The following is a 26,272-nucleotide window of genomic DNA, read 5'->3' as shown; positions in this document are numbered from 1 at the left end:
AGTAAGTATTACTATTAACTATTAATCTTATGAAGTGAATAACTAAATAAATAATATTACCATTTCAAAGGTGCTGAAGTTGCGCTCACATCCAAAAGAGCTGCAAGTCAGATTTAGTATGTTCATGGCCATTTGCCGCAAATTAGGGGTGCTTCGACCATAGCCCATCCACCATGCACCTATTTCATGTAAATGTAAAATTGTAAATGTAGTAAATTAGGTAGTTGGGTAATTGAAATTAAATACTCAAATTATAAAATCAAATTTAGGAACTTCTAAACTTACTCGGAGGCATCTTGGACCTCTGCTTGACTACCACCTCCTTACCTAGAGATCCAGTGGCGAGCCTCTACCAATCTAACTTCATCATTGCCTTATCCTGCACTTCAGGATCAGGGTTGAGCTTTACATTGCATTGGTTGAAAGCATCCATGAACTCAGGTCCGCTATGTACCTCATCAGTGTAAAAGTGACCAGGGTTAAGGTAGTATCTTGCTAATGTTGGGGTCTCTCAAGCTGTTAGTTCCATTTGTCTTCAATAATCTTCAAAAACTCCTCATACGTCTTTTTATCCCCCAATGATCTCTTGATTTCTTCCTTTGCGTCCTCCATGGCTTTGTAGATATGCCCCATAGCAACTTTCTTCTTGGTGTCAACCACCTTGAGAACCTTTGCCTAAGGACAAAAGACTAACAAGGCATACTGGACCTTGTTCTAAAATCTCGAGTCCATGATAATGTCCTTAACAACTTTTCCATCAACTTTTTTGGATCACTTTGACTTGGTCCTATCCTCAGACACAAACATGGACCTCAATTTTTCCTTCTGCTCAAATAAAGATTGCAAGGACAAGTACGAGGTGGCAAATCTAGTCATGCCAGGCCTCACCAAGTCTCTATTCTCAGTAAACTTCCTCATCATGGCTAGGACCTGACCAACATAGAATTCCCTAAGTTAAGTATATTACCCTCAATAAATCAATGGATTCAATGCAATAAAAATACTCAAAATAAGTAGCAAAATAACTAGAGAAGCATAATAACAATATATTATAATACTAAAATATATACCTGAATGTGATTGTACAAATAAATTGTGACTTTCTTTGCCTTTTGGATGGTTGTCATGAACGTCTTTCTCTTACCAATGGCCTCAAGCATGAGGTCTATACAGTGTTCTACACAAGGGGATTATAAAATATGTCGCCTCTTATCCGTCAATAACCTAGCGGCCGCATATTAGCTGGATACATGTCGGTCACAACTTGGACCACTTTATCCTCCCCTATCTCCTCTATACACTGATCAACCAAATTAAAAATGAACTCTGCATCATGGGACTTGTTTGAAGCATCGATAAAGTGCTTGAACATTGTCCTTAATGGACAATTCACCATGAAATTCATGATGCTTTTGTGCCTCTTATCAGTCCAGCCATCAGCCATCACTGTGCAACCATATACACCCCAAGCATAAATGTGGGTCTTCAAATAGTTATTCGTTAGTTCCACTTCTTTTCTGAGTATTGGCCCTTTAAGCTCATAAGCAGTTGGAACCCCTAGCCCAAACTGGCCCATTGCTTCCAACATAGTCTAGAAGCTACTCAAGTTAGCGGCATTAAAAGAAATGCCTGCTTGGAACAACCACCTCCTCACATATTGGATGACCTTATCTCTATCTTCCTTCTTGAAATGGGTCTCTAAGCTTGTTTGACCCCTTTCTCGTGATAGTACCTCAGGATCAGGGCGGGGGAAGAAAGCATCCATAGGCCCTCGTGTTCTTGGCCTATTAGAAGAACCGACCTCAGTATAGAAATCTTCTTCCTCTCTTTCAAAAACATCTACAGTCTTTACAAGTTCATCTTGTGTTATTCTCACCTCCTGTTTCTTGGTTTTCACCGCCTTCAAGTTCTCTAGCATCTCTCTCCTGACCTTAGCAGGCACTAGAGTACATGCAGCCAAATCCGCTTTCATGCCAGCTAAATGCTGCTTCAATTTGCTGATGCCGGCATTATAACTTTTGCAAAACTTGTACTCTACCCTATTCTTTTCAAGGGGATTTGGACAAGTTCCATAGTTCCAACCTAGATCAGTTGGCTTACTTCATGCACTAGAAGTCATTATCCTCAATGAGTAATAATTGACCGAGTATCAATCAATGTGAATCAAAATCACCTAATCAACAAACCTGTAAAACATATGAGATTAAAGAATTAAAGCTATTAAGAAAAACATAAGAAACTCGATTTAAGTTTTAAATGAAAATATAAAAAGCATAAGAAACTTGATATAAGTTTTAAATGAATGTATAAGATTAAGATGTTACTATGTTAGTTTTACAATAAGACTTTACTCATTAAGATATCATATAATTAAGACTTTAAGAATTAACTAATTAAGATATATCATATATGATAGGATATTAGTAAGATGTTAGTTTCAAAACAGTATGAGGTATGACTTAATATTACTTTACAATAGGACTTAAAATATATAATATCTTAGTTTCACTTTCACATAAGACGTAACTCATTAAGATATCACATAAATATATAATCAATTATTTATCAAATAAAGTAAAAAATAACAGATTATTAAAATATGACACATTATACCAAAAATGAATCAACTATTCATAAAAGAGTACGATATGTGCTCAATTCATCGACCAAATAAGGAAAAATTCAATTAATCACAAAAAAATCGATCTTTTACCTACAAACATGTAAATATATTGTTAAAGAAAAAAAAAGTAAAAGAAAAAACACATAATTCACAACATAATATATTGTAGCAAAATAAAATCAAAACCCTCTTTCAAATATGATAATATTTTAAAAATATCCAAATCAAATCGTTGTTGGAGCAAACCTCATCTATTCGGTCGCCAAAAGTCCTCAAAATCAACTGCTACAAACTCCAAATCCACCCACAAACTATTGCCTTTGTTTTGAGAAGAAATCGATAAAATAAAAATTTATTTATATTTCGATAAATCTCAAAATAGTGGTTTTAGGGGAGTTTTTCTCACCCTAAACGCCACGGTTTTTGTTTTGGAGCTTTAGAATACCCCCTAAAATCCCTTTTCACAATTTTTAATGGTGGAAACTCGCTGAGACCCATTTTCCTCCCTTTCGCAACTTGTCCCAAGGCGACGCCTAGATGCAGAATGCCTTATGACCACACCTTGATATAGGCAGTCGGGCGGGCGAATTTTCAAACATTGCCATGAGCCTATGTTGCGTGGTCACACTCTCTCTTTGGATAATCTTACAGTCTTTACATGATGGTCGATCTACCTTCTTAACTAGGATGAAGTCTATTTGGCTTCTATATGATCCACTTTTATAAGTTATTAAATGTTCATTTCACTTTTTAGAGTAGGTATTTGCTATTGCTAGGTTGTAGGCCATAGTACAGTCTAGAATAGCCTCACCCATCTCATTTATTTCCCTAAAAGCATGTCCTCCATGTACCCCTTTATATCCTCTGCTACCTTCTCTACATGACCATTTAAGTCCCCTCCTAAAAAGGACTTCTCTCCATTCGGTATGTCTTAGACTAGTCCATCTATGTCCATTCAGAATAGTCTCTTATTTTTGTCCTTTAGTCTTATATGTGGCGCATAAGTACTAATTACATTAATTAACTCCTCTCCTGTTACAAGCTTAATTAATAGGAACCTATCACCAACTTTCTTGACATTAACTACTTTATCCTTTAAATCTTTTGTCTATTGTTTTCCTATCCCATTTCTATTGTCTTTTCCCATATATGAAAGTTTATACCTATCAATTTCCTTAGTTTTTATTCCTTTACACTATGTTTACTCTTTTTTATCTCATTGTATCCACTAACTCCATACTCTTACTTGTTAGTATTCCTACATTTCACGTGGCTAGACGAATCCTATTATCTTGGACTAGCTTGTTGACCTGTACTCGTCCAAAATATTGTAGGAGCCCTTGCCTATTTTTCATTGCAACCGGGCGGTGTACGGCGCGTCGTTTTGGGGGATTGCACTAGTTAACCATTGATCATTTCTCACTATAACCAGGTTCCGGTACAATACTTCACTTATAGGGAACACCCTAGCATGAGCGGATAACGTATATTCAGGATTCATGGAAAGTTGTGGCAAAATTTTCCATTGGCTGCCCACCTAACACAATCCTCCTCTTTTACTTAGGCTTGGGACTGGCATTGACTGGTAGGGGGCCGGCCAAGGCAGAGTTATTCCCAGATATCCATACATGACACAAGTATATATGGATGTTTGGATCAATGTTTTGAAGCTTGCCTCGGCCTTAGAATTCAGCCTCGCACCGAATAAGTTGGACGATATTGCCCGAGTCCTGCTCGAGTTCACAAAGGAGTTGGGAGAAATTAAAAAGTTAGGGAAAAATCCCAAGAAATAGAAAATATGGATAAGTGAAAATCAATAGGATTGAGAAAAAAATATAAATAATAGCAAAATTATGCAAAAAATTGAATATTTTGACAAAAGGGCCCATTGATTTTGCTTTGAAGATAAGGAACACATAGTAAATCGCTCTTAGAGTAGATAATGTCTTTGGAAGATAAGCTTATCCTCTCCAATATAAAAACATATAAGAAGTGCAATTTAAAACCAAAAGGAAGGAGATATGAGCATCCTAGGTCTCACTATACGGAGGGGGTTCCTACTACCAAATATTTGCAAGATAGAGGGAGCAGTCCCTATCCAAGCGGCCCTCCTTGCCAAATAGACAGCTTTAATCAAATTATTCACCTTAATCTAATTATTTCCTAAGTCATAGTCGACAAGATTTGTCCAACTCTCATCCTCAACCGTATCAACGCTCTATGCCTCTCCACCTGGGGTCTCTTGCTCACCACCTTGGCTCTGCTGCTCAACACCCTGGCTGTGTCGCTTCTCAATCAATGTACGCTGCTCACCGTTTGGGCTCTGCTGCCCAGTTGCTTGGCTTTGTCTATGGCTATGTGGCCACACCACGTAGGGCCTCCTCGTCAGTGGAGCTCCTACCATCTTGCCCCTCAGCTGCCTCTACTTGTGGCTTCTGCAGATCCTCTTTGTTGGTCCCTTCCGCTTCTAGATTATCTGGCTTGTTGCAACCTCTTCTTGCAGGATCCTTCTCCTACTCCATTAGCTATTCATTTGCTAGCTCCTCATTGGAAATATAGTTGAGTTTAATTAGATTGTAATCGCTGTCCTATGTCTTAGCTTGTGCATCTTCCAATGTGCCCCCTTAGAGCATGGATCCATTGGAATGTACTCTAGTTTTCTCAATTCCTATGGAGGAAAGAGTTTGACTCAGGATTTTGATTGTGATTGTTACTGGGTGGGGAATAGTAAGTCCATATAATTCCCACTATTGTCACGGAAAGGAAATAAGATAAATTACTCAATTAGAATCTAGTAGTAGAATTACACATACTTATGTTATGGCTTGTGAAGTTTGAAAGCTAACCTGAATCTAATTTTCCTTGAGTTTTTCTAGCCATATTGTTTCCAAAATCACCATGAGCCTATAGAGAGCAAGCTAAAAAAATGAATTCCATATGCTAGAACAAACTAAAGAACAATACTATTTCACAACTTAAAGTTCTTAACAAAATAAAGGCTACAGTCATCTGATGGGCTGGTTCCAGGAAAGCATTTTAGGGATACTCCAGTGGCAGACTTTGGAACTCAGTGGAAGTAGTAGTTAAACGAAGATATAGAGGGACTCCAGGTCCAGAAAGTGGAATCCACATCTGGAGGGCACTGTAACTTTGAACTTTGATGGAAGTTCCAATGGAAACCAGGGAACTGCAGGTGTAGCTACAGTTTTGGGAGATCACAGAGGAGTAGTTCTCAGGGCCTCTACAACTATAGGAGCTTGGTGAGGCTTAGGCTTGGTCTCTACTCATTGGAGTTAGGAATCTTTACCTGAGGTGGAAATAAACATCATAGAGGCTGGAAGACATAGGAATCTTTACCTGAGATGGAAATAAGCATCATAGAGGGTGGCACTAACAACATGATTGTGGGTGAGCAAATGGGTCTTGGCATCTTCACAATGCTTTCTACGAAATTTTGGAGTATGCCATTGTGTTGCAGTGGTCCCTTCACCATTCTTGGATGGTGTCCAATGAATTGGCAGATGCACTTGCTAGAGGAGTCTCCATAAACTCTTTGGTGATTACTTCGTTCAGTGATTTTGGAGTCTGACTGTTGTACATAGACTCAATGTTGTAACACAAGAGATCACATACTTGTATACCAATTCTTTTATTAATGAAATATTATGTCTCTTTTATTAGTGAAATGCAGTTAAACTTTATACATGTACATAATGCAATTAAGTATGGTCTTATGTATTGATACATATCTATTAGTAGTATTTTATGTGCACTTTCATGTATGTTTAAGCATTTAACATAGTTTTCTTGAGACAAACTAGTATACTTGTGTTTCTGTTTATCAATTGGTTACATCTTTAATTCATTTCTTGCCTGTACTTGCACTCTTGCAGGCAAGGTGGATCATCAACCATGTTGGGTTATAATGCTTGAGGTATGTTCATTCATATAAAGAATTGTCTTATAATATAGGTCACTGTGGTTGTTTATCCTTCACATTCATTCCATGGAAACTTGGAAACTAAATGAAATAAAACTTTCCAAAATTACAAATGAATAAATAAGTGACATGCAAAAATGCGAATCAAAACAAACACAGAAGGGATCACTAAGATTCAAAATTGGTGTGCTTTATGGTTCTTATGAGTGCTTTTAAGGAGGCATATATCTCACAAAGAGAAGTAGATAGGAGACTTTGGTTAAGAGAGTCAGGTTATATTCTCTCCATGGTCATCCATTCAGCATCCAGGAATTATATGGGAGATGATGGCAGTTTGTCTCCTCGCTGGTGTGTTGGGATGTACCAACACTGATATGACTATTGGCTTTCAGTTTGTTCATTTGCTGAGATAGCATGTTTATGTGGATCACCACCTCCTGAATCGGGGTATTCTAATGCCCAACAAGGCCATCGTGTATCAAGAAAAGGTGGAATCAAATGATTAATCGTTACTAGTTATTTTGATTTTGTAGATAACTGATAATAGAGGCAATGCCTACCTCTATATCAACTGTAGATCTGTGTGGACTTTATGGTCCTTTGTATTGGATATTGTTGAGATGCTGTGTATCACACCAACATCTATCTTTACTTTGCTGGGATTGTTCTTCTTGAGGCTCGGAATAGGGATTGAAAGTTGTGCGCTATGCCCCTTAGCTATTCTGTTAAGTACTAAAGAAAATTTGGGACCAAATCATAATGTGGGTCCTTTCTATCTCAGAGATTTGTGGTACGCTTCCTATAGAATTAAAGTTTGGTGGGTTTCTCTTTGGAGAATCCTACCTGCTTGAGCTCGAGAGGTCAATGTCTCAACTGGTCCTTTAAAGGTAACTTGGATGTTAGCTCCCATTTTAGTTCTGATCCAGGAGGGGTACGTGGTCTACTTTGGGATGCCGATTGGGATATTAATATCATTATTGGTTTTATGGACCAATGCGATTGCTCTCCAGTAGACATAATGGGCCTACGTTTGACTTTGAAGCTCTGCTCCCAGGTGGGTGGTATCCCTATCATTAATGTGGGTGATTCCTTTAAAGTCATTTTGATGGGAGTGTGACAATATCCAGCCATTCGGCATTTAGCAATGAACTTTCTGAGAGTTGATGTTGGGTCAACAATGTCTAAGCTGCATATTATCTAATATGGATTCTTTCGTTTGGGTGCCATACTGGTGTCTGACACATATCGACTATTGACACACATCTCAACCTGATTCTTCCGGATTCTTCTTGTTCAATGACGATTGACTAAATCATTAATTTCTGTGAATTCAGCCAGCTTAGGCATAATTAATTTTCCTTTTTGGCTACTTATCGTGAAATGGAGTATTAGTAAACAATGTTGAATTTTGTCATATCTTTAAAATAGAGCATTGCTGCATGATCTTGTTCATCATGGCATGAGGAATCCCACACCTAGTACCTGTGTCTAACACTTGCACAAGTACCAGACTCCATGCAACATAGGTTGCACTTGTTAATGAGGGATGCTACTATGGTTGCAACTGCAGGATAGGAGTTGTATCTGTTGAGTTGGGTTGAGATGCCACCTTTCCGCTTCGTTGAATTTCCAATCTTTTTTTTTTCTTCTTTTTGTATTTGTATTCCACTAGTATTTTTCATAAAAGTATCATTTCTAACCAAAAGAACCAAGGATATGTGCTCCTAGTTTTGTAAAAGAACATCAAATATGGGACCTTGTATCTGTAGATATCTAATTTAGTAGGCATGTGTAATTACTGATATTTTGTTGCTGATAGTTGGGTTTCATGGAAGAAACTGTACCACTTTTGTTTGCCTTTTTTCTTCTTTTATTCCTAATTTAAGCAAATAAAGCAAAAACGAAATTAAGTGTCACAAAAACCTTGTAAAATGCGCTATTCCTCCTTAGTAAATGTCATAAAGAAGGATATATGCATATGCCCTTAAACGCGACAGAGAGGAGGCAGGCTGTAACTCCCTTGATCCATGATCAAGCATGTTGTCTCCCTTTATTTATTCACGTATCATCATCATCATCATCATCTTTATTATCATTATTATTATTGTTTTTGGGAATTTACTAGCATATACCCCAAGCATGTCCACTCCCCAACTTTAAAAACACTAAAGTCAAATTTATGCCAAATTCATCTGATCACTCCGTCCAGGGCACATGGGGCAGAAGGGACGGAAAGAGACTCTTTACTATTCTTGCTATTTATTTTCAAGACTTCTATTATACCTAAAACTTGGCATCTCTGACCCCTACTTACCTCTGGATTTCTGAGTTCCTGGTATTGTTTTGTTTTTAGCATTCTTCCACAATGGAATCTGAAAAGTGACCCCTACTTACCTCTGGATTTCTGAGTTCCTGGTATTGTTTTGTTTTAGCTCAACAGGTGCATAAAAATTAAAATCAAAACAAAGTGACACCCTCGGGCAATTGAGAAATAAGTTTTGAAAATATATAGTGGGAAAGGCTGAGAAGTCATTCTGCCCTCCTCGTCTCCTGTTTGTCTTGTGTGGACATGGTCAAAGAAATTTTTATGTAAAAATTCAGACTTTATGTTTTTAAAGTTGGGGATTTTGATTTAAGATGCTTAATGCATATGCTGGTGAATTTCCATTAATTTTTTGTTGAGGATGGTCCCTAGGTCCATCTGTGACCTTCGTGATCTCTACAGAAAGCTCTAGCAGAAGCTCTGAGAAGGGGCCATGAATTATTTCCATGAGAAAACACAATGGGGGTTCATGGACCTCTCACGATTGCAGTTTATATTTTTATATGTACTCTCTTTCTCTCTCTATTTTATGTGAAATGGAAGAAACCAGTCCTCGATCTGTACTATTAGCCTAGGTTGACTTTCTTTCTTATTTGAACAGACATAACAATGAAGAGGCATAGTGAAGAGGTAAGATAGATCCTTTTTGGATTACTAAGATGATTTTCCAGTGAATACCCAAAGGAAAGCCTCTAGGATCACATAATCTAACTCCTCTTCCTCTTCAGTTCAACATCTCTAATTCATACAAAGATTTTTAAGTGGTTGTGACCTATGATTCGCATATATAAAAACTTTCAGTTGTCCTTTAGGAGGACCAAAATGATGTCCTCCTATCTCATTTTGCAGCAATTTTTGGTTGGAAATTGTGGAGATCTCTGGTTAGCCAGGTGGGCAATCGATGGAAACATTTTTGTCGTGATCCAGGCAGTTTGAGCACTTCCCTGCCATTTTAATCTCTGTTTTAGAGTCTCCTTCTCAATTTCCTCCAACTAAATGAATGGATGGTGGAGATGGGATAGGAGAAACTATGCTAGTCCTCCTTTTAGGAGGACCAAAAGTTTTGCCTTCATATATGATGAGTGTAAAACCTGATTTTGGATAAAGGTGTCCTTATCATAATGGGGAGTGTTGGTACATCTTATTCCAGAGTAAAACTTAAGCCTCATTGCAATCATGAGTAGCCATGATTCTAAGTATTGACTGCAATACGCTGCCCCTATCTTGATGAGGACCCATTTCCAAACATCATCCATCTATATGTATGCAAGGGGCTTCTTGGTACATTATTCTACCATAAATATCATATGAAAGAAGAAAAATGGACATCCTTTTTTTTAGTGGATATTTTGGGCCAGGGGGCTATCCGAACTGAATGGGCCATAGAAGGGACCCTATTTGGATATGTACTAGAACCCATCTAGGTGTTCTGATGGAGCCCATTGCTGAGGTGGAAAAGGGTCATGGTCAATGGCAAAAATTTTCCGGGGGGGGGGTTGGAGGGCATTTTTAGCACCCCAAAATCCTTTTGTGCTCATTTAATGCTTGACAAACAATCTCAAAAGTAATAATAATTTGAGATTTTTCTAATGATTCAGGTGCATATGGTGGTGGTGGTCGTAGAGATGGACATGCTGCTGCTAGTGATGATGAAACTAAACCTCAAATGAGTTCATCAGATTAGTTTTCTTGTTTTGAGTTTTGCTTTTTTAAGCCTTTGAGTTTTGACGCTTTGGTGAGTTGTGATTTGTTTTGGCATATTGACATGTAATGGTCCTTGAGACTTTCTATTGTGGCATAATGGATGAATTTTGGGTGACTTTGAATCATGCAAAGTTTTAGTCATTCAATTTCAAGTTTCAAAGTCGTGTGTCTGAGTTTGAACAACAAAACATAATAACGCACACAAAAAAAGATGAAACTATGATAAAAATAAACATTCTACACATTTAATCAGGGGGTGACCAACAAAACCCCTCAAAATCATCTTCAAGGGCGTGGATCCTCCCTCCCCCGGCGCCTCTCTTTGTCTTTTTCCCTCCTTTATGTACAGGTTACCCAAGTATGTGAGCTCCTGCCTAGGCAGCTAAATCTGCCCTTCTTGAACGCTGTCAAACATAAGTCTTAGAGTTACAATTTGTGCTTGTGGCAAGTAGTCAGTATATGCATATGCCAATCTTCTACTTAATTATTTTATGTTATTTATTTTTTGGCTTGTTCAGGATATGTTATTCACATAACCATGTATTTTTATGATGATGTGTTCTTCACACAATTCATTTAAATTTTGTTTCTTCTGTATTTCCTTGTCAAGAAACTTTTAGAGTTCACATGATCTTGGTTAAAACCCTTGTTAAGATACTTCTAGACTTCACACAGTCTTGATTAAATATGAGACTAGGTTCTGGACGCACTAAATGATTTTGTTTTGCAGTCTTTAAAAATATAATGACTCTCTACTATCTTTCACTTGCGATATGGACTTCAATGGTTTGCTTGCTTATAGCTCCCCACTCTTGGTTATTGGTCCATGGCCATCCAACTGACAAGCTTTGCCTTCTTTGCTTTATAGGTTCTTGACAATCTTCCCCATGACCTAATTTATGCTGAGAATCAAACTAGTCACTGGCTGGAAGTTTGGCTTGAAAAACAGCACGAAAAGTATACATTTCCTTATATATCTGTCTAATTCATTACATTCTGTTTAGGACCTTTGCATTAAGTTTCTCTTGCTGGTCTTACTTCGTTGCTGTTATTACTAATATTATGATCGAGTCTATTGAAAAACGTTTATTGAGGATACACAAATTCACTTGCATGATTTCTATTTACCCAATGGGAGCTTTATTGCATTGAAACTCCATGTAATATTTTGACAATTGCACATGACTAGAATTTTTGAGATGGGAAATTCACATATAATCTTTCATCATTTGTGTATTATGCAACAAAAGATCACTTTAATGACTTGTGGACAGTTGTTATTTTGTATTTACAGTATTTGTTGTGCATTTTTATTCTACGTGTATGTAGTTACCATGGTTTTGTTAACTATATATGAATGTGTTTAACATCATCTCTTACATTTTAAGCTCTCTCTGGTTGTATGTGGTTATCATTCTTTCATTGATTATGAGTTGATTGTGGCGTATGTTTCAATAAACAAACTCTTTATTAAATGAAGTATAGGACTCCTTATGTATTTTTCTCTTCCCAGTGACAGTAGGCATACTATGTCAGTTTTTGATACAAGCATTCCAATATAATTGGCATAAGTGCTCCACTTTGTTTATAACCTTTACATTATACAATTTATTGATTAATTTTCTATTCTAGCATTTCTTCTCTTTGCTACTATTTGTAATGCTTTTGCATTCATTATTTCATGCTTCTGATCATGCTAATGGAACACAATTCCACTTTAAGTACTTCTTCTGGTCAAGGCCAAGATTTATTTATAGTTTTAAGCAATGAGTTTTCATGTTACTCAGGGCTTGAGGTTTTAACGGTCATTACTTTCTCCTGTTTTGGGTTTTTAGGTTCCTAAAATAAAAAACCTGGTGGGCCTTGGTTTTTATGTTGTTCGTGTGCATGCATATGGCAACTATCCTTCCAGGAGAGTTAACAAGTGGAAGTAGAATATGTTGTGGATCCATGGTTGCATTTGAGGCCAGGGTCCCTCTTTTCTTCTTGTTATTACAATTTATTCATGCTGCCCTTCAATGCTCTAAAAAATGCTAGGCGGTGCCTAGGTGGCCGGGGGGCTCTAGGCTGCCCAACTCCCAGGTGGGCGGAAGCGGGCAAAGGGTGTCCACTAATCTTGTTTTAAGTACAGATTTTGTATAAAAAATGCATATTTATGCATTTTTTTATTATCCAAACAAAAAAAAAACTCCAAGACGAGCCTCATAGAAAAGGCAAGGGCTCATTGATTCAAAAGCAGTCCGCCCAGCGTCTAAGCGGCTGCCCATGTGGGCTAGGGGGGCCAGCGCCCTGTTGCCCAGGGACAGCCCGCCTAGTTGGTCCGCCCGGGCCTGGGCGCATAGCCCAGGCCCCCCTAACCCACCTAGGCAGCCGCCTAGGTGCTGGGCGGAGCACTTTTTGAATCAATACACCATTGCGTCTTCCATGGGGCTTGTCTTGACGGTGTTGTGGTTACTCCCTTGTCCTGTGGCAATTCAAAGTGGCCACTCATCCCCATAAGCCATCCCACTTATCCAGTGATCACACCATGAAGCTCTTGTACATCATCCTACCTCCAGTCACCATCCCCAAACCACCCACGCCTTTTTATCCATCTATGTCCATGGCTACCCCATTTCATCCCTCTCCTTCACCCCCCATTATCCAGATACAAATTGGGATATTTTCCATTGCATGGTTGTTACCTTTTACTATGTACATGAGAAAACGAAGTATGACTGGTTGTTTTACAGTTGTGTCCCTTGTTCTATGTTGAATTTACTTAGATTTGTATGCTTTATAATCCTATGCATTACCTTCATTTATAAAAAAAATGACAATGAAAATAGACGAACGCATTGAAAGTCATGTGGTAGCGAACCGAGGTTGTCAGTGGAGATAGCTCTGCGCCCTTTGGAATCTACCTATAGAAGACAAACAAACTGACTGGTTCTCAACTTCCTCGATCTTTGTGGGAAAATTCATTAATAGTGTTTCATGAGCAGGGCAACCTCCTAGGAGCCATGGAGTATCTTGCAAGTACCTCCAGTCAATCACTTGGGCAACATGTCATGTGGATGTTTTATCGATTTCCATCTTAGATGCAACTGCATAATTGATTTAATTGAAGTGTACTCTGCTATTTGATTCTTTTTGTTGATCTTAGTTTAGACTGGGGCTGTGTTCTCTCTATATGTATCTCAAATGTAATTTGAAGTTCTTAATGAGTGCACTACCTTGATATAAAAGTTAAGGCATTAGAGCCTCCTAATGTATGTGAGGAAGCAGAATATACTGTTAAGTGGCATTCGATGTCATGTGTGTTGTTTGCTATTTCTAGGATTTCTACAGTTAAATGTCTTGTACATGCACTAGTTATCTATTTCTTGTCATATCCGTAGTGGACAACATGTGCAAGGTACAGCTGGACATCAGTTTTGCTCATTCTGAGTTTCTTTCCATGCTAGTTCATCTATGGTGGAGTCATACAGGCCATTACAAGATCCCCTGATTGCACGATGCGTTGATATCATTAACATGGATATAAAAGACCGAAGTTTGGGTGCTAAAGCCATATCAGCAGCAAAAAGCGTTTGGTCAAAAATTCTGCCCAGACCTAGAAGAGCCTGGATACCAACTGGCTGCTTGGTATGTCAAGAAAGATTTGTTCCTCTGCTAACCTGTGAAATGTTTCATTACTTACTGAAAGCAGAAACTTATGGAATGTTTCATGTAAAATTTCATGTTTGGAAAAACAGAAACTGTTCGATGTTTTGCACTGGGCATTGCCAAATATGTCATTGATTGCTTCTGACTTCAGCTATCTCCCTGATGTGAAGATAACCGGTGATAGAGCTCCTTTGGTATCAACCAAGGTGATTACTCGTATTCCCTTTCAGAAATATATTTGAAATATCTTTGCTTCACAAGTTTATCAAAAGAACATACATTTTCGATGAGAACATATTCTCTAAAGTTATTTGAATGGCAGTTGTCTTGTCTTCATATAATAACCGCTTTTTTTTATTCATGTAGTTGAATGCAACTTATTCATTAGTTTAATGCAACTTCTGCACAACATCTTATCTAAGAAAGAAATTAGCATGATTTTTAATGTGGTGGGATTGGATACTTGGTAGCCAATTGCAATTTGGACCAATTTAAATTTTTTTTCAAATAAAATTTGACCTCTTGTATTGAAAATTGGAGGCGAGTTACTCAGGCAAGTTCGAGTAACTCGCTTGGTCCAGCTAAGTTTTTTTTTTAAAGGACGAAAGATATATATATATATATATATATATATATATATATATAAGAAAAAACTAACAATAGCTGACCAGCTATAATGAATAGTGCTATAGGTGGAATGGAAACCGTCAGATCTTTATCATACGGTTCAGAAAGCATATCACTGTTTTAATTTTAATTATTTTTCTATAAATTGGATCATGATGAAATTTTGGACATGTGTACTAAAAAATAGGGCACACAAGTAAAAAAAATATAAAAAATATTTCTCAGAATATCAAATGACCGAAATACCCCTGAAAAATGATGGGGAGATTTTGGTCATTTTAAATTATTGAAAATAATGTTTTTATATTTTTATATGGTGCGTAATAGTGTTAGGTATATACACCCAAAATTTCATATTAATTAGATTTATATAAAAAAACTTAAAGTTAAAATAGTGATGTGCATTCTAAATCACATGATGAAGATCTGACGGCTCCCATTCTACCTATATACTATTTCTTATAGCTGGCCAGTTGTTGTAAGGTTTACCCATATATATATATATATATATATAGGTAAATGCTGAGATTAGCCCACTAGCTCATATGAACATATGAGCCAATGGCCCAGATTGAATCTGAGCCGATCTGACGGTCATGACCTCATTTCGTATTTGAATTTTATTATTTTTTCTACTAATCAAAATAACTTGAAATTTTACGCATGTGTTCTTCAAAATAAGATAATCTGATAAAAATATCAAAAAAATAATTTTCAAAAAATAAATTGACCAAAATACCCTTAAAAAGTTTCTGGGATTTTGGTCAATTTATTTTTGCAAATTATTTTTAAAATATTTTTATTAGGTGTGCCTTGATGAGAAGAATCGACGTCTAAAATTTCAAATTATTTGGATTTATAGAAAAAAATTAAAATTAAAACATGAAATGAGGTCGTGACCGTCAGATCAGCCCAGATTCAATCTGGGACGTTGGGTTCATATGTTCATATGAGCTAGTGGGCTAATCTCAGCATTTTCCATATATATATATGGGAAACACTCGTGTAGAGCTCCTAGGTGCGCCAACGGCGGTGGTGGTTTGTTGGGGAAAATTGGACGGTCGATATCGATTTCACGGTGTTTTCAATTAGAAAACGTATTTAATAGATACACTAAAAAATCTATTTCTCTAGTGGGAGTATGGGATGCTCTTTTCCACTTGTGAATTTCAACAAAGTTGCAACTCTAACGATACAATAAAAAATCCAGTTCTCTGATGAGAGGATGGGATACTCTTTCCCACTTGTGAATTTGAACAAAATTGCAACTCTATAAATACAATAAAAAATCCAGTTCTGTTAATGTGGAATATCAAGCTGTGTTTGTCAAACTGTATTTTTTCCTGCAAAAATATCCCTCCTCTGTGTATGTTGCGTTCTTCAAACTGTAGCAAGAGATACAATCATAAACAATAGCAAAAGTTTGGAAGCAAATGTAACAAGGAATGGAGAGAGAGACCTAACAAAGAGAGATGTACCTGTAAATGGTGAAGGCGGTGGTGTTGATGTGGCTCAGATGGTGGCCTTGCTCAAGTAGAGTTGGGGCAGAGAGATGGAGAGGCAGAGTGAGGGAAAGAGCGAAAGTGGTTTTCCTTGGTTTACTGAGGTGGGTGAGGGAGAGAGGACTTGATGGGGGGAGAGAAAATGAGAGTGGATGGGCAATGGCCTTGCTCGAGGGAGAGTGAGCACGAGGGTTTTTCCCTAGTTCAGATATGAGAGAGAGATAGAGAGGAGGTCAATGGTGCGAGAGAGGAACAAGGAGAGGACCCGATGTAGAGAGATAGGACCCCAATGTAGAGAGAGATGGCATGCGTTGTTAGGCAGCACCAGGTGTCAGTCATTAAATGCGTTTTTTATTTGAAAACGGGGAGCTCTGTGAAATTGATATGGACCGTCCAATTTCTCCAACTCCCAACAAACCACCACTGCCATTGGCGTACCGAAGAGCTCTACGCGAGTGTGCGTATGGGAGTGTTTCCCTATATATATATATATATATATATATATATATATATATATATATATGGGAAAGCTTTCTATGTTCCCCCTACAACATAGAAGTTCTATCCTCCCCCTACCATCCAGCCGTCCATTTTTTATCAAGAGAGCCACTCACTGTTTGATCTTAGATCCGATGTTTCAAAGTATTTAATTTTTAACCTTTTTAATACAAATTTTCTTAATATACGTGCAATCTTCTCATTGGGGCTCACCTATAAAAATATTAACAATAATTTTTAGATAAAAAATAATAACCAAAATTCCTCTTGAAACTTTCAGGGGTATTTTGGTCATTGTATTTTATTGAAAATATTTTTTTTATATTTTTCGTTAGTGCAAGTTTAATAGAGGAATGGACGTCCAAAATTTGGTGTCAAAACAGTTTATAGAAAAAAAAATTAAAAATAAAACAATGTAGAGATGTGACATTGTGATTGGGGCAATCTTAGCCCTCCATTAAAAAATGGACGGTTGGATAAGGGAGAGGATCGAACTTCTATGTTGTAGGGGGAACATAGAATATATATATATATATATATATATATATATATATATATATATATATATATATATATATATATATATATATATATATATATATATATATATATATATGTGGAAAAGTCTTAAAAACACTTATAGGCGAATTGCTACAATGTTTCACCCCCGTCACGGACATGTCCGTGACGGTTTTTTCTAAAAACCGCCACGGACCTATGGGGGCCGTGGCGGTTCCCGTATATGTTTTGCGTCAAATTTGCGTGAAAAAATCCCGTCATAGGCATGCTATATTCGGGACAGTCCGCCACGGGCATACTATGTCCGTGGCGGTCTTTAATCCATGCTGTCCAAAAAAATCAGACGGTGCCAAGCCCATGGGCGAAAATAGTGTTCATTTTTGCCCATGGGTGTTTTATAGTCTCTTCCATATATATAATGAAAATTTGGCTGCCTTGCTTCCTAAGCAGCCTGGCTGACGCTTAAGCGGTGGGTCTTGGCGGGCATGCTAAGACAGGCGTCTAGACGGTCAAGTGGGTGCCTAGGCGGTTTGGGCACCACGTAGTGCCATCCCTTAAAAAAAATAAAAATAAATTCAAATCCACCCAAACAAAAATAAGACCTGGTATTGCCCTTCTCTCTCACTCTCTCTCACTCAGGTCCATGTGCTCTCTTTGCCTATGAGAAGAAGAAGAAGATAGACTCTTAAAGTGTTCGATGCATGACCTCTTTCTCTGTCTCTTGACATATCCTCCAAGTGTTCGAGACCTCTCTCACAAATACAGATCCAAAAGAAAAAAAAGAGAAAAAGAAGATGATCTTTAAGAATTTCATGCTAGACCTTCGCATGAACATACGTGTACATGCACATACACACACTAAACACACATACAAAACAACATATGGCCCCCACCTCAACCCCTTTCCTTAAGGCTGCCCAGGTATCTGGGAGCTCCGTACCTTATATGCCTTTGTTTTGTGTGTGTGTGTGTGTGTGTGAATGTGTATAAGGTTGTATTAGGGTGCTCACATTATAGAGCATTTTATAATTATACTCAACAAATTTTCGACACTTATATACCCTTGTTTTGTACATATAATTTTTTTAGTAAATGTATTTTTAGTCATTAGGAGGAGTGTGCCATCATCCACGCGGAGTGTGACGTTACCCAAATGGAGCACACTAGTGACATTTAGTGGGTGATGTCATATCCCATGTGGATGATGTCACACCCTCCTAATGATAAAAAATACCCTTATTAAGAAAAATATTGTATTACAAACAAGGGTATATAAGTACCCAAATTTTGTTGAGTATAATTATAAGATGCTTTATAGAGCACCCTAATATAACCCATATATATATATATATATATATATATATATATATATATAGAGAGAGAGAGAGAGAGAGAGAGAGAGAGAGAGAGAGAGAGAGAGAGATAAGCTGAGGTTAGCCTATTAGTTAATAGCTACAATGTTAGCCCAACGACCTAGATTGAATTTGGGTGGATCTGACGGTCACGACTTCATTTCGTAATGATATTTTTTTTACATATCCAAATCATATGAAATTTAGGTGTCCACTCTTCTCATCAAGGTACACTTAATAAAAATATTAAAAAAATTTCCTCTGGCTGGTCAGGAAAGCAATATAGGTCAAATTAAAGCAGATGTATAAGGAGCGACAGCGAAGGCAGGATCGGGGAGAGTGGCGAGCAAGAGCGGTCACAACTCGATCTGAAAGCTGGAAAGAAAGCTGTCAGCCTGTAAGGCTTGATAAGAAAACTATTCTAACTGAGGAGGTAAGAGCGCATTCTCCTCTATAGCTCTACTTAAATAGAGGAATTCGAGCTCTTACCGCTTAATTTGTAAAATATAAATTTATCAAAATACCCCTAAAAAGTTTTGCGAGTAACAATTTAGTTTTTGTGAATTATGTTTTTGATATTTTTATTAGATTTTACTATTTTTAATGAATAGACGTTCAAAATTTGAAGTGATTTGGATTTGTAGAAAAAAAATAAAATTAAAATACGAAATGCAATCATTACCATTGGATCGGTCTTGATTCAATTTGGGCCGTTGGGTTAACATTGTAGCGTTAGTTAGTGGGCTACCCTCAGCGTTTCCCATATATATATATATATATTGGTTTGGCATGTCGCTCATAGGATGCTGTTTTGTATTGCGTTTTGGGTTCGAGGCCCGCATACCTCATTTTTTTGGGCTCCACTCATCTAGGCCCCATGGATAAAATAATATGAGTGCGTGTTGGGGGGATTGGAACCCTCACCATGACAGAAAAGAGTCTGACATGCTAACCAAAATGCCATTTGAACTTTGGTCTATTAAAAGAGAACATATTATATATAAATGATACAAACGTAGGCGTACAAGTAAACTCGCCTCGCCCATAGGGCGAGGCATAGTAACTCGGCCAAGTCGTAGTACACTAATTTGTCCTCAAGGGGTTGTTTGATTTTCAAATTTGAATTTCTTCCCAATTGCATTTGCGCCCCAAAGTTGAATATTTTTGCAAAACTACTCCGAGTCTTTTTGCAAAAATTTAAGCTCTCTCTGACCGTCACCACCCCGTCACCATTATCAGCTCCAACATTGCCACCTCTCTCTCTCTCTCTACCACCACCACCTCTATCATTGCCACCGCCACTACCACCGCAACACCACCACCACTACACTACCCGCCCCATGATGCAAATCAAAGTTGGGCAACACTTGAATAATTTTATTTACTTAAACTCAAGGACTTGTTTGCAGTGTTTCAAAAAGCGGTAGGCGACACCTAGGCGGCCATGGGGGTCCAAGCCGCCTAGCTCCTAGAACTTGGCCGGTCCAGTTGAAAAAAAGAAGATAGAAGTCGGAAAGAGAATTTTGATACTCCATATTTTCATACAATGCTAAAATAGTAAAACCATACAAGCATACACTGATAGTCTGATACACTGTACATTGTATGCACAAAAGTTAGATAGTAGAAACTAAAAATAAGAAAAAGAAAATATACAGAAATTCAGAAAATATACATTCTAGGACACAATAGTTAATACTCAACACTAAGAGTCAAGCACTCAAGCGTCTTCAACTCTTCATTCTTCAGTCGTCATCATCGTCATAAGACGGAATAAGGTAAGCCTCATCATATGCATCAGATTCGAGGCCATCATCATCAGAGTCATCTCCCTCTTCAATTCAACGCTCGACCTCCTCTGTTTCTTCTGAATCTGCATCTTCCTCTTCTTTTTCTTCTACCTCCCTGTTACTAGCATGTGCAAATGAGGCCCTAGGAGTCTTGGTTGTTCTACCATTTTCTATCTTTTTGTGCTTCTCTGAACTCAAATATTGTATAATCTCCTCCCTAGTAGCCTTGGGAATATTTTTACACTGGGCAACATCCCCCTTAATACCGGCAAGGTGTTTTTAAAATCGGTAAATGCCCCCATTGGTATCCTTTCCACAATAATTACATTTAATACGATTTTTGTCATTCAGATTCGTGTTATAACCATACTTCCAACCCGGATCACCACTTCTAGAAGAACCTGGAGAAGATATTTCCATAGAACAAGGCTCTTTTTCATCCTTTTTTGGTTCTTTTAAATTCAGAAATTGTCTAATCTTATCGCGAATAGCTTCAAGAACTTTTTTACAAGAAGCAACATTCCCTTTAATGTCGGCAAGGTGTTTCTTGAATCGGTTAATACCCCCATTGGTATCTTTTTTACAAAAATTACACCTTATACAATTTCTATCGTTTGGTTTTAAGTTATAACCATACTTCCAACCCGGATCACTTCTTCTAGAAGAACCAGAAATAGATCTATTCAAATGACGAGGATTTTGTTCCTGTTTTTGTTTTACAAAACTCATATATTACTTAATCTCCTCTCTGATAGCTTCAGGAACATTTTTACAAGGGGCAACATCCCCCTTAATACCGGCAAGATGTTTCTTAAACCAGTTTATCCCCCTATTTGTATCTTTTTCACAATAATTGCATCTAATGCAATTTTTGTCATTTGGATTCGGGTTATATCCATATTTCCAACTCGGATCTCCACTTCGACTAGATCCTGAATAGACATCTCAAAATAAAACAAGCAATCTAAAAAATAAAGTTTTGCATTTACTTTGATTGTTCGAACTCCAAACTCCCATATGAGGTGTTTTCTCGTCCTAAAATAGTAAAAAACACCCTCTAATAGGATTAAAAAAACTCCAAAACTAAATCTAATCTATCTGGGTGATGCTTGGATCCATTTTTCGTAAAATTTGAGAAACACTTCGATCCAATGAAAATCACAAAATTTAGTTTTTTTGAGATTTATTTCTCTTTAAAATGGGTTCTTGTGGGTTTAGGTTTCAAATGAACATAAAACCAATCCTTAAAAGCCTTTATGTTTAAACAAAACTCAATAGAACAAAAAAAGAAAACTCATTTCCGCCCCTAGGAGGGGCGCAGGCTCTGGGCAGCCGCCTGGGGACTGCCGCCTAGTTTGACCGCCTAGGCCTGGGCGGTTTGGACCGCCTAGGCATTGGGCGGTTCGCTTTTTTGAACAATGCTTGTTTGACATTGTCTTTTTGTTTAATTGTAAAATTGGAACTAGTGTGTAACTACCCGGCGTACTCCATTCTGATTTGGCCGAGTTACTTGGACTCAGCGCTTTGCCGAGTTGAGTATCCGAGGACAACTTAGGTATATTAAAAAAATTAAAAATAAAAATTTTAGAAACTTGGAGGATCAATGTGTAGAAATCATAGATGCAATTTGGATGAGTTTTACTACAATGATTTGTGACTTTTTATTGTCAAATGCCATATTTTTTTATTTTTTCCCTTTTTTTTGGGATTTTTTTGAAATGTCTCTAACCATAAATCTATTTTATCTAAATCCATTTTTTTTTTATATTTTTTAGCTTATTTGGATTCTTATGTTGGTTTTTAGTTTTGTTTCACTTTCAAACCTTTTAGTTTATTTCTTAGTATTTTTTTTTTTTTTTTTTTGTTTTTTAGGGCTTTTTGGGCCTTGTACATTACTCTACCGAGTCCGATCGGAGTCGGAGGCGTTACCCGGCTTGGGTTTAGGCCGAGTTTGAGGCTCGAGCCGAGTCGAGAAATATTAATTGGCACTAGTGGCATGGAGGGTCCCAATTGGGGCTTTATTTAAAGATTTGGGTAGGACTAGTAAATTTGAGAAGCTTTATTTTTTTAGGATGGCGTGATTTGCTCCTTTTCATCTTGGACTTCTTTTAGGATATTTTAAAGAGATCCCAATTGAGTTCTTCTTTGTATTTGGACGTGATTGAAAAGAAAAGGAAAAGTAGCTTTCTTCCTTGGCATGAAAGATAGAGAATGAGCTTATTCTTGATGTTGCCTGAAGATCCTTATTTCCTTATCTATGGTTGGCTGATTTATGCACGTTCTAAGATTGAAAGAATGCTTGATGTAAATGTAAACTCCTGGGTTTCTATCACATCAAGCGGTATTCAGTAGGGTTCAAATACGGTTAGCAAATGCTATGAATGGTCATATGCCCATAGGAATGGCAAGTTCGATCAGATGAACGAGCGACTCGACAACTTGATGAAATTGGTTGCACCAATAACATGCCCTAAATGAAGAGGTTCCCATGGTCTTTGATCGAATCGTGAATGTTTTGATGTAGATTGGCACGGATTGGAGTCCAAATTTGGGTTGGAGCAGGTTGATGATGTGTCCACTCATCCAATTTTGTTTGTTGAGCTATGACATCGACAAGATTGTGAATTTGATGGATAGTTTTGGGCAGTCGACCACCTTCTGGCCGATGTGACTAGCATAGGGGCACAAATTGCTGGGATTGCATGATAGGCATCAAGTACATGAAAATAAGAGCACGGAGTGTCCGGTTGAGGTATTAAAGTTGATATCCTTGAGTTTTATGGAAATCTTTCTCTTGAAGAGTTTTTGGACTGGTTGAGCACTGTGAAGCTCTTCCTTGGTTGGAAAGACGTTTCCGATTCAAAGAAGGTCAACTCGCAGCTCTTAAACTAAGGGCGCTTGCATTAGCTTGGTGGGGTCAAGTTTAAGAAGCACGGCTTTGAAAGGGCAAAGGTAAAATCTCTTCATGGCCCTTGATAATGGTAAGATTGCACATGCAATTTCTCCGTCGAGCTATATGCGAACATTTTACCCACAATTTCACTAGTTGCATCAAGGTACAAAATCAGTTTAGGAGTATATGGATGAGTACTACCGCTTATCCTTGCATAATGAGTTAATGGAAACCAAGGACCAAAAGGTGCATCACGTTTCCAGGTTGGGGGAATGCGATTCAAGATGAGTTCGCCCTACATCATATGCCACGGTTGGAGGTAGCCTATTAAGCTGCCGTTGAGGTGGAGGAACGACAGAGAAATGGGGCAGCCACACATCGATCCACTCTTCGAACAAGATTTCTCTTGTTTGGGATGCTCCTAAGCTCTAGTTTTCCTGTGATTCCCACTTGCATTGGTGTTTTTGCTATATGTTGCCAGAGAAGGGTGCTCAACTGCAATTGATGCGTGGTGCATAACTTCCATTCCTCCTCTTTTCATTGAAGAAGATTATAAGTCTCATGAGGGAAAGCAAGTTTTTCTTGAAGTAAGATGTGATAATAGCTTCAAGTCTGAATTAAGACCTGTAAGTAGCTCATAAACCTGATGTTCATCTACTTTCATTCTATACTTTTCAAGCCCAGCTGCACGGTCACATGGTTCATAGTAACTCAGTTCATCCTACATTCCTTTTAGCTTGCCAAAATACGCCGAAGGAGACTTATCTCCTTGTTGATAGCATGCTATGGTACAACGAAGTTGGACAACTGAGAGAATTTCTATCGAAGGGCATCAAAAAAACATGATACTGTCATGTACATCAGGTCCCATTAAGTAATCATGAAATAACTATTGCGTCATTAGCTCTCGATTCATCAAAATTTGGATATGTAGAACTAGAAGTCTTTTGAAGTCCCATCTACATGACCCATTTTATATCGCCATAAACCAATTTTTACACGCTGTGCCCAGGATAGGTAATTTCTTCCATTAAATTTGATAGTTGTAATTTTCATACTTGAGCTATAAAGAAGCAGAGTTAACTGACCATTATCATTATCATCATTAAAGCTTTTTCCCTATTAATTGCGGTCGGCTACACGAATCTTGGTTCGTCAGTTTACTCTATTAAAGGCTATATCCTCAGTGAGGCCATAAGTCCCCATATTTTTTTGAACTATTTTCAACCACGTCCTTTTGGGCCTACCCCTTGTCTTTTTAAGTCCTACTTGAACTAACTCGCACCTCCTAACAGGTGCTGAACTTGGCGGTGCCACACATGGCCGGCCCACCTAAATCTATTTTCTTTCATCTTAGCGTCTATTTGTGCCACACCTAGATTCTCCCGAATGGATTCATTTCGAATTCTATCCATTCTTGTCTTGCCATTCATCCATCTCAACATCCTTATCTCTGCTACACTCATTCTATGGGTATGTTGTTTTTTGTCTGCCCAACTTTCAGCCCCATAGAGCAAAGCTGGTCTCACAACTGTCCTATAGAACTTGCCTTCAACTTCATTGGTATGCGGTGATCACATAAAATTCAAGTTGCACATCTCCATTGTGCCCACCCCGCCCTAATTCTGTGTGCGACATCTTCTTCAATCTCTCCATTTTCTTGGATTATCAACCCAAGATATTAAAACTAAACATATTACCAAACGACGGTTTAAGATCAAGAAAGCTTCACCCCAAAAGAAGGTTTGCATACAGCTTATGCAAAATTGTTGGTATTTGTCTCGAGTCAATTTTGATTCTATACATGTTCAATGTCTAAAACATATGTTGGGCAATCTGGGTAGCAATAAAAAATTAAGAGAGAACACAAACCTGATTCTCTTTTGATCCTAAACTTCTAGAGGGTACTGATGCTTGAAATGAACCAGATCCGTTACTGGTTTTACTTGATGGAGCTTAAGACAAGTGATATTTTTGAGAAAACCTAAAAACAAGGTGAAAACCCTTGTTCCCTTATAAAAACTTTTTATTAGATATAATAGTATCATCAGAGCCTTTTCCCAACTAATTGGGGTCGGCTATTTGATTAGATATCAACCCTGTCAATATACATGTCAAAAAACTCAGCTCGATGTACCAATGCAAAGGCCTCAATAAATTAGGGATCAGTATGTATATATGTTTTTTTAAAAAAAGTGATGAAAGTGTTCACTTGTTCTCCACCAAGTGACAATAGAGCTAGCAGAACAAATATTTAGGGTAAAAACTGATTTATACTGAATTCTAATGCCGTCTCCCTGATTTTTATTGGTGACTAACACCTTGTCCTCATCAATTTATATGCTTAGGATTTTTGAAAGCTCAAAGTGTTGTTATGAAGCCCAACATCATTTTGACTTGGTGAAGCAATACACAGAGGGATGTGGTATTTATGAAATTACAGGGCAATTTTGGGGCATATGCATATATACCAGTCCATGATTGCAACTCATGCATTCCTGATTGTCTCTCTTTTTGGGTATTTCAGCATGGGAATTGAACTTGGGATGTAGTGTTGCATGCATCAACCAATAGCCAATCAAGCCTAAGGCGTATTCTTCATTGGTGCAAGCACTACTTAGCTGCGAATGCACACACTACTAATATTTTAGAATGCAGAATCATGTCATCTTTTGTTTATGATTTTACCAAGGTATAGGATACCATTGTGACAACGTGTTTTGTTTTATCTTTTACCTGTCTTGAATGCTTCAGAGAGATGGTCGGAGTACAGACTACAACAATTACACAGATGCCAGGGTATGGTGCTTTTCCTTGCTGTGAGTCAAGTAGATCTAGTTTCATCTAGGAAGA

General features: G+C 37.7%; 1 protein-coding gene across 7 annotated transcripts in view; it reads left to right on the top strand.

The window, feature by feature from the left end:
* LOC18429911 (NADH dehydrogenase ubiquinone complex I, assembly factor-like protein (DUF185)) overlaps positions 1 to 26,272 on the top strand; it is a 41,739-nt gene that overhangs the window by 14,578 nt on the left and 889 nt on the right. For 3 of the 7 annotated variants that reach the window (XM_020664721.2, XM_088869833.1, XM_088869832.1), the window contains 5 exons: positions 6,517 to 6,557; positions 11,459 to 11,547; positions 14,037 to 14,217; positions 14,328 to 14,444; positions 26,174 to 26,218. In XM_020664721.2, the coding sequence (XP_020520380.1) occupies positions 6,517 to 6,557; positions 11,459 to 11,547; positions 14,037 to 14,217; positions 14,328 to 14,444; positions 26,174 to 26,218 (473 nt within the window). Of the gene's footprint in view, positions 1 to 6,516; positions 6,558 to 10,484; positions 11,548 to 14,036; positions 14,218 to 14,327; positions 14,445 to 19,009; positions 19,170 to 25,767; positions 26,219 to 26,272 lie in introns of all 7 variants that reach the window. The other 4 variants (XR_016057810.1, XR_016057813.1, XR_016057812.1 and 1 more) reach the window with 4 other exon arrangements.

This window comes from Amborella trichopoda, chromosome 6 (assembly GCF_054954075.1).
Source record: "Amborella trichopoda isolate Santa Cruz 75 chromosome 6, AtrichopodaSantaCruz75HAP2 v2.0, whole genome shotgun sequence".
In the NCBI taxonomy this organism is placed as follows: domain Eukaryota; kingdom Viridiplantae; phylum Streptophyta; class Magnoliopsida; order Amborellales; family Amborellaceae; genus Amborella; species Amborella trichopoda.
This window is presented reverse-complemented; position numbering and strand designations above follow the sequence as displayed.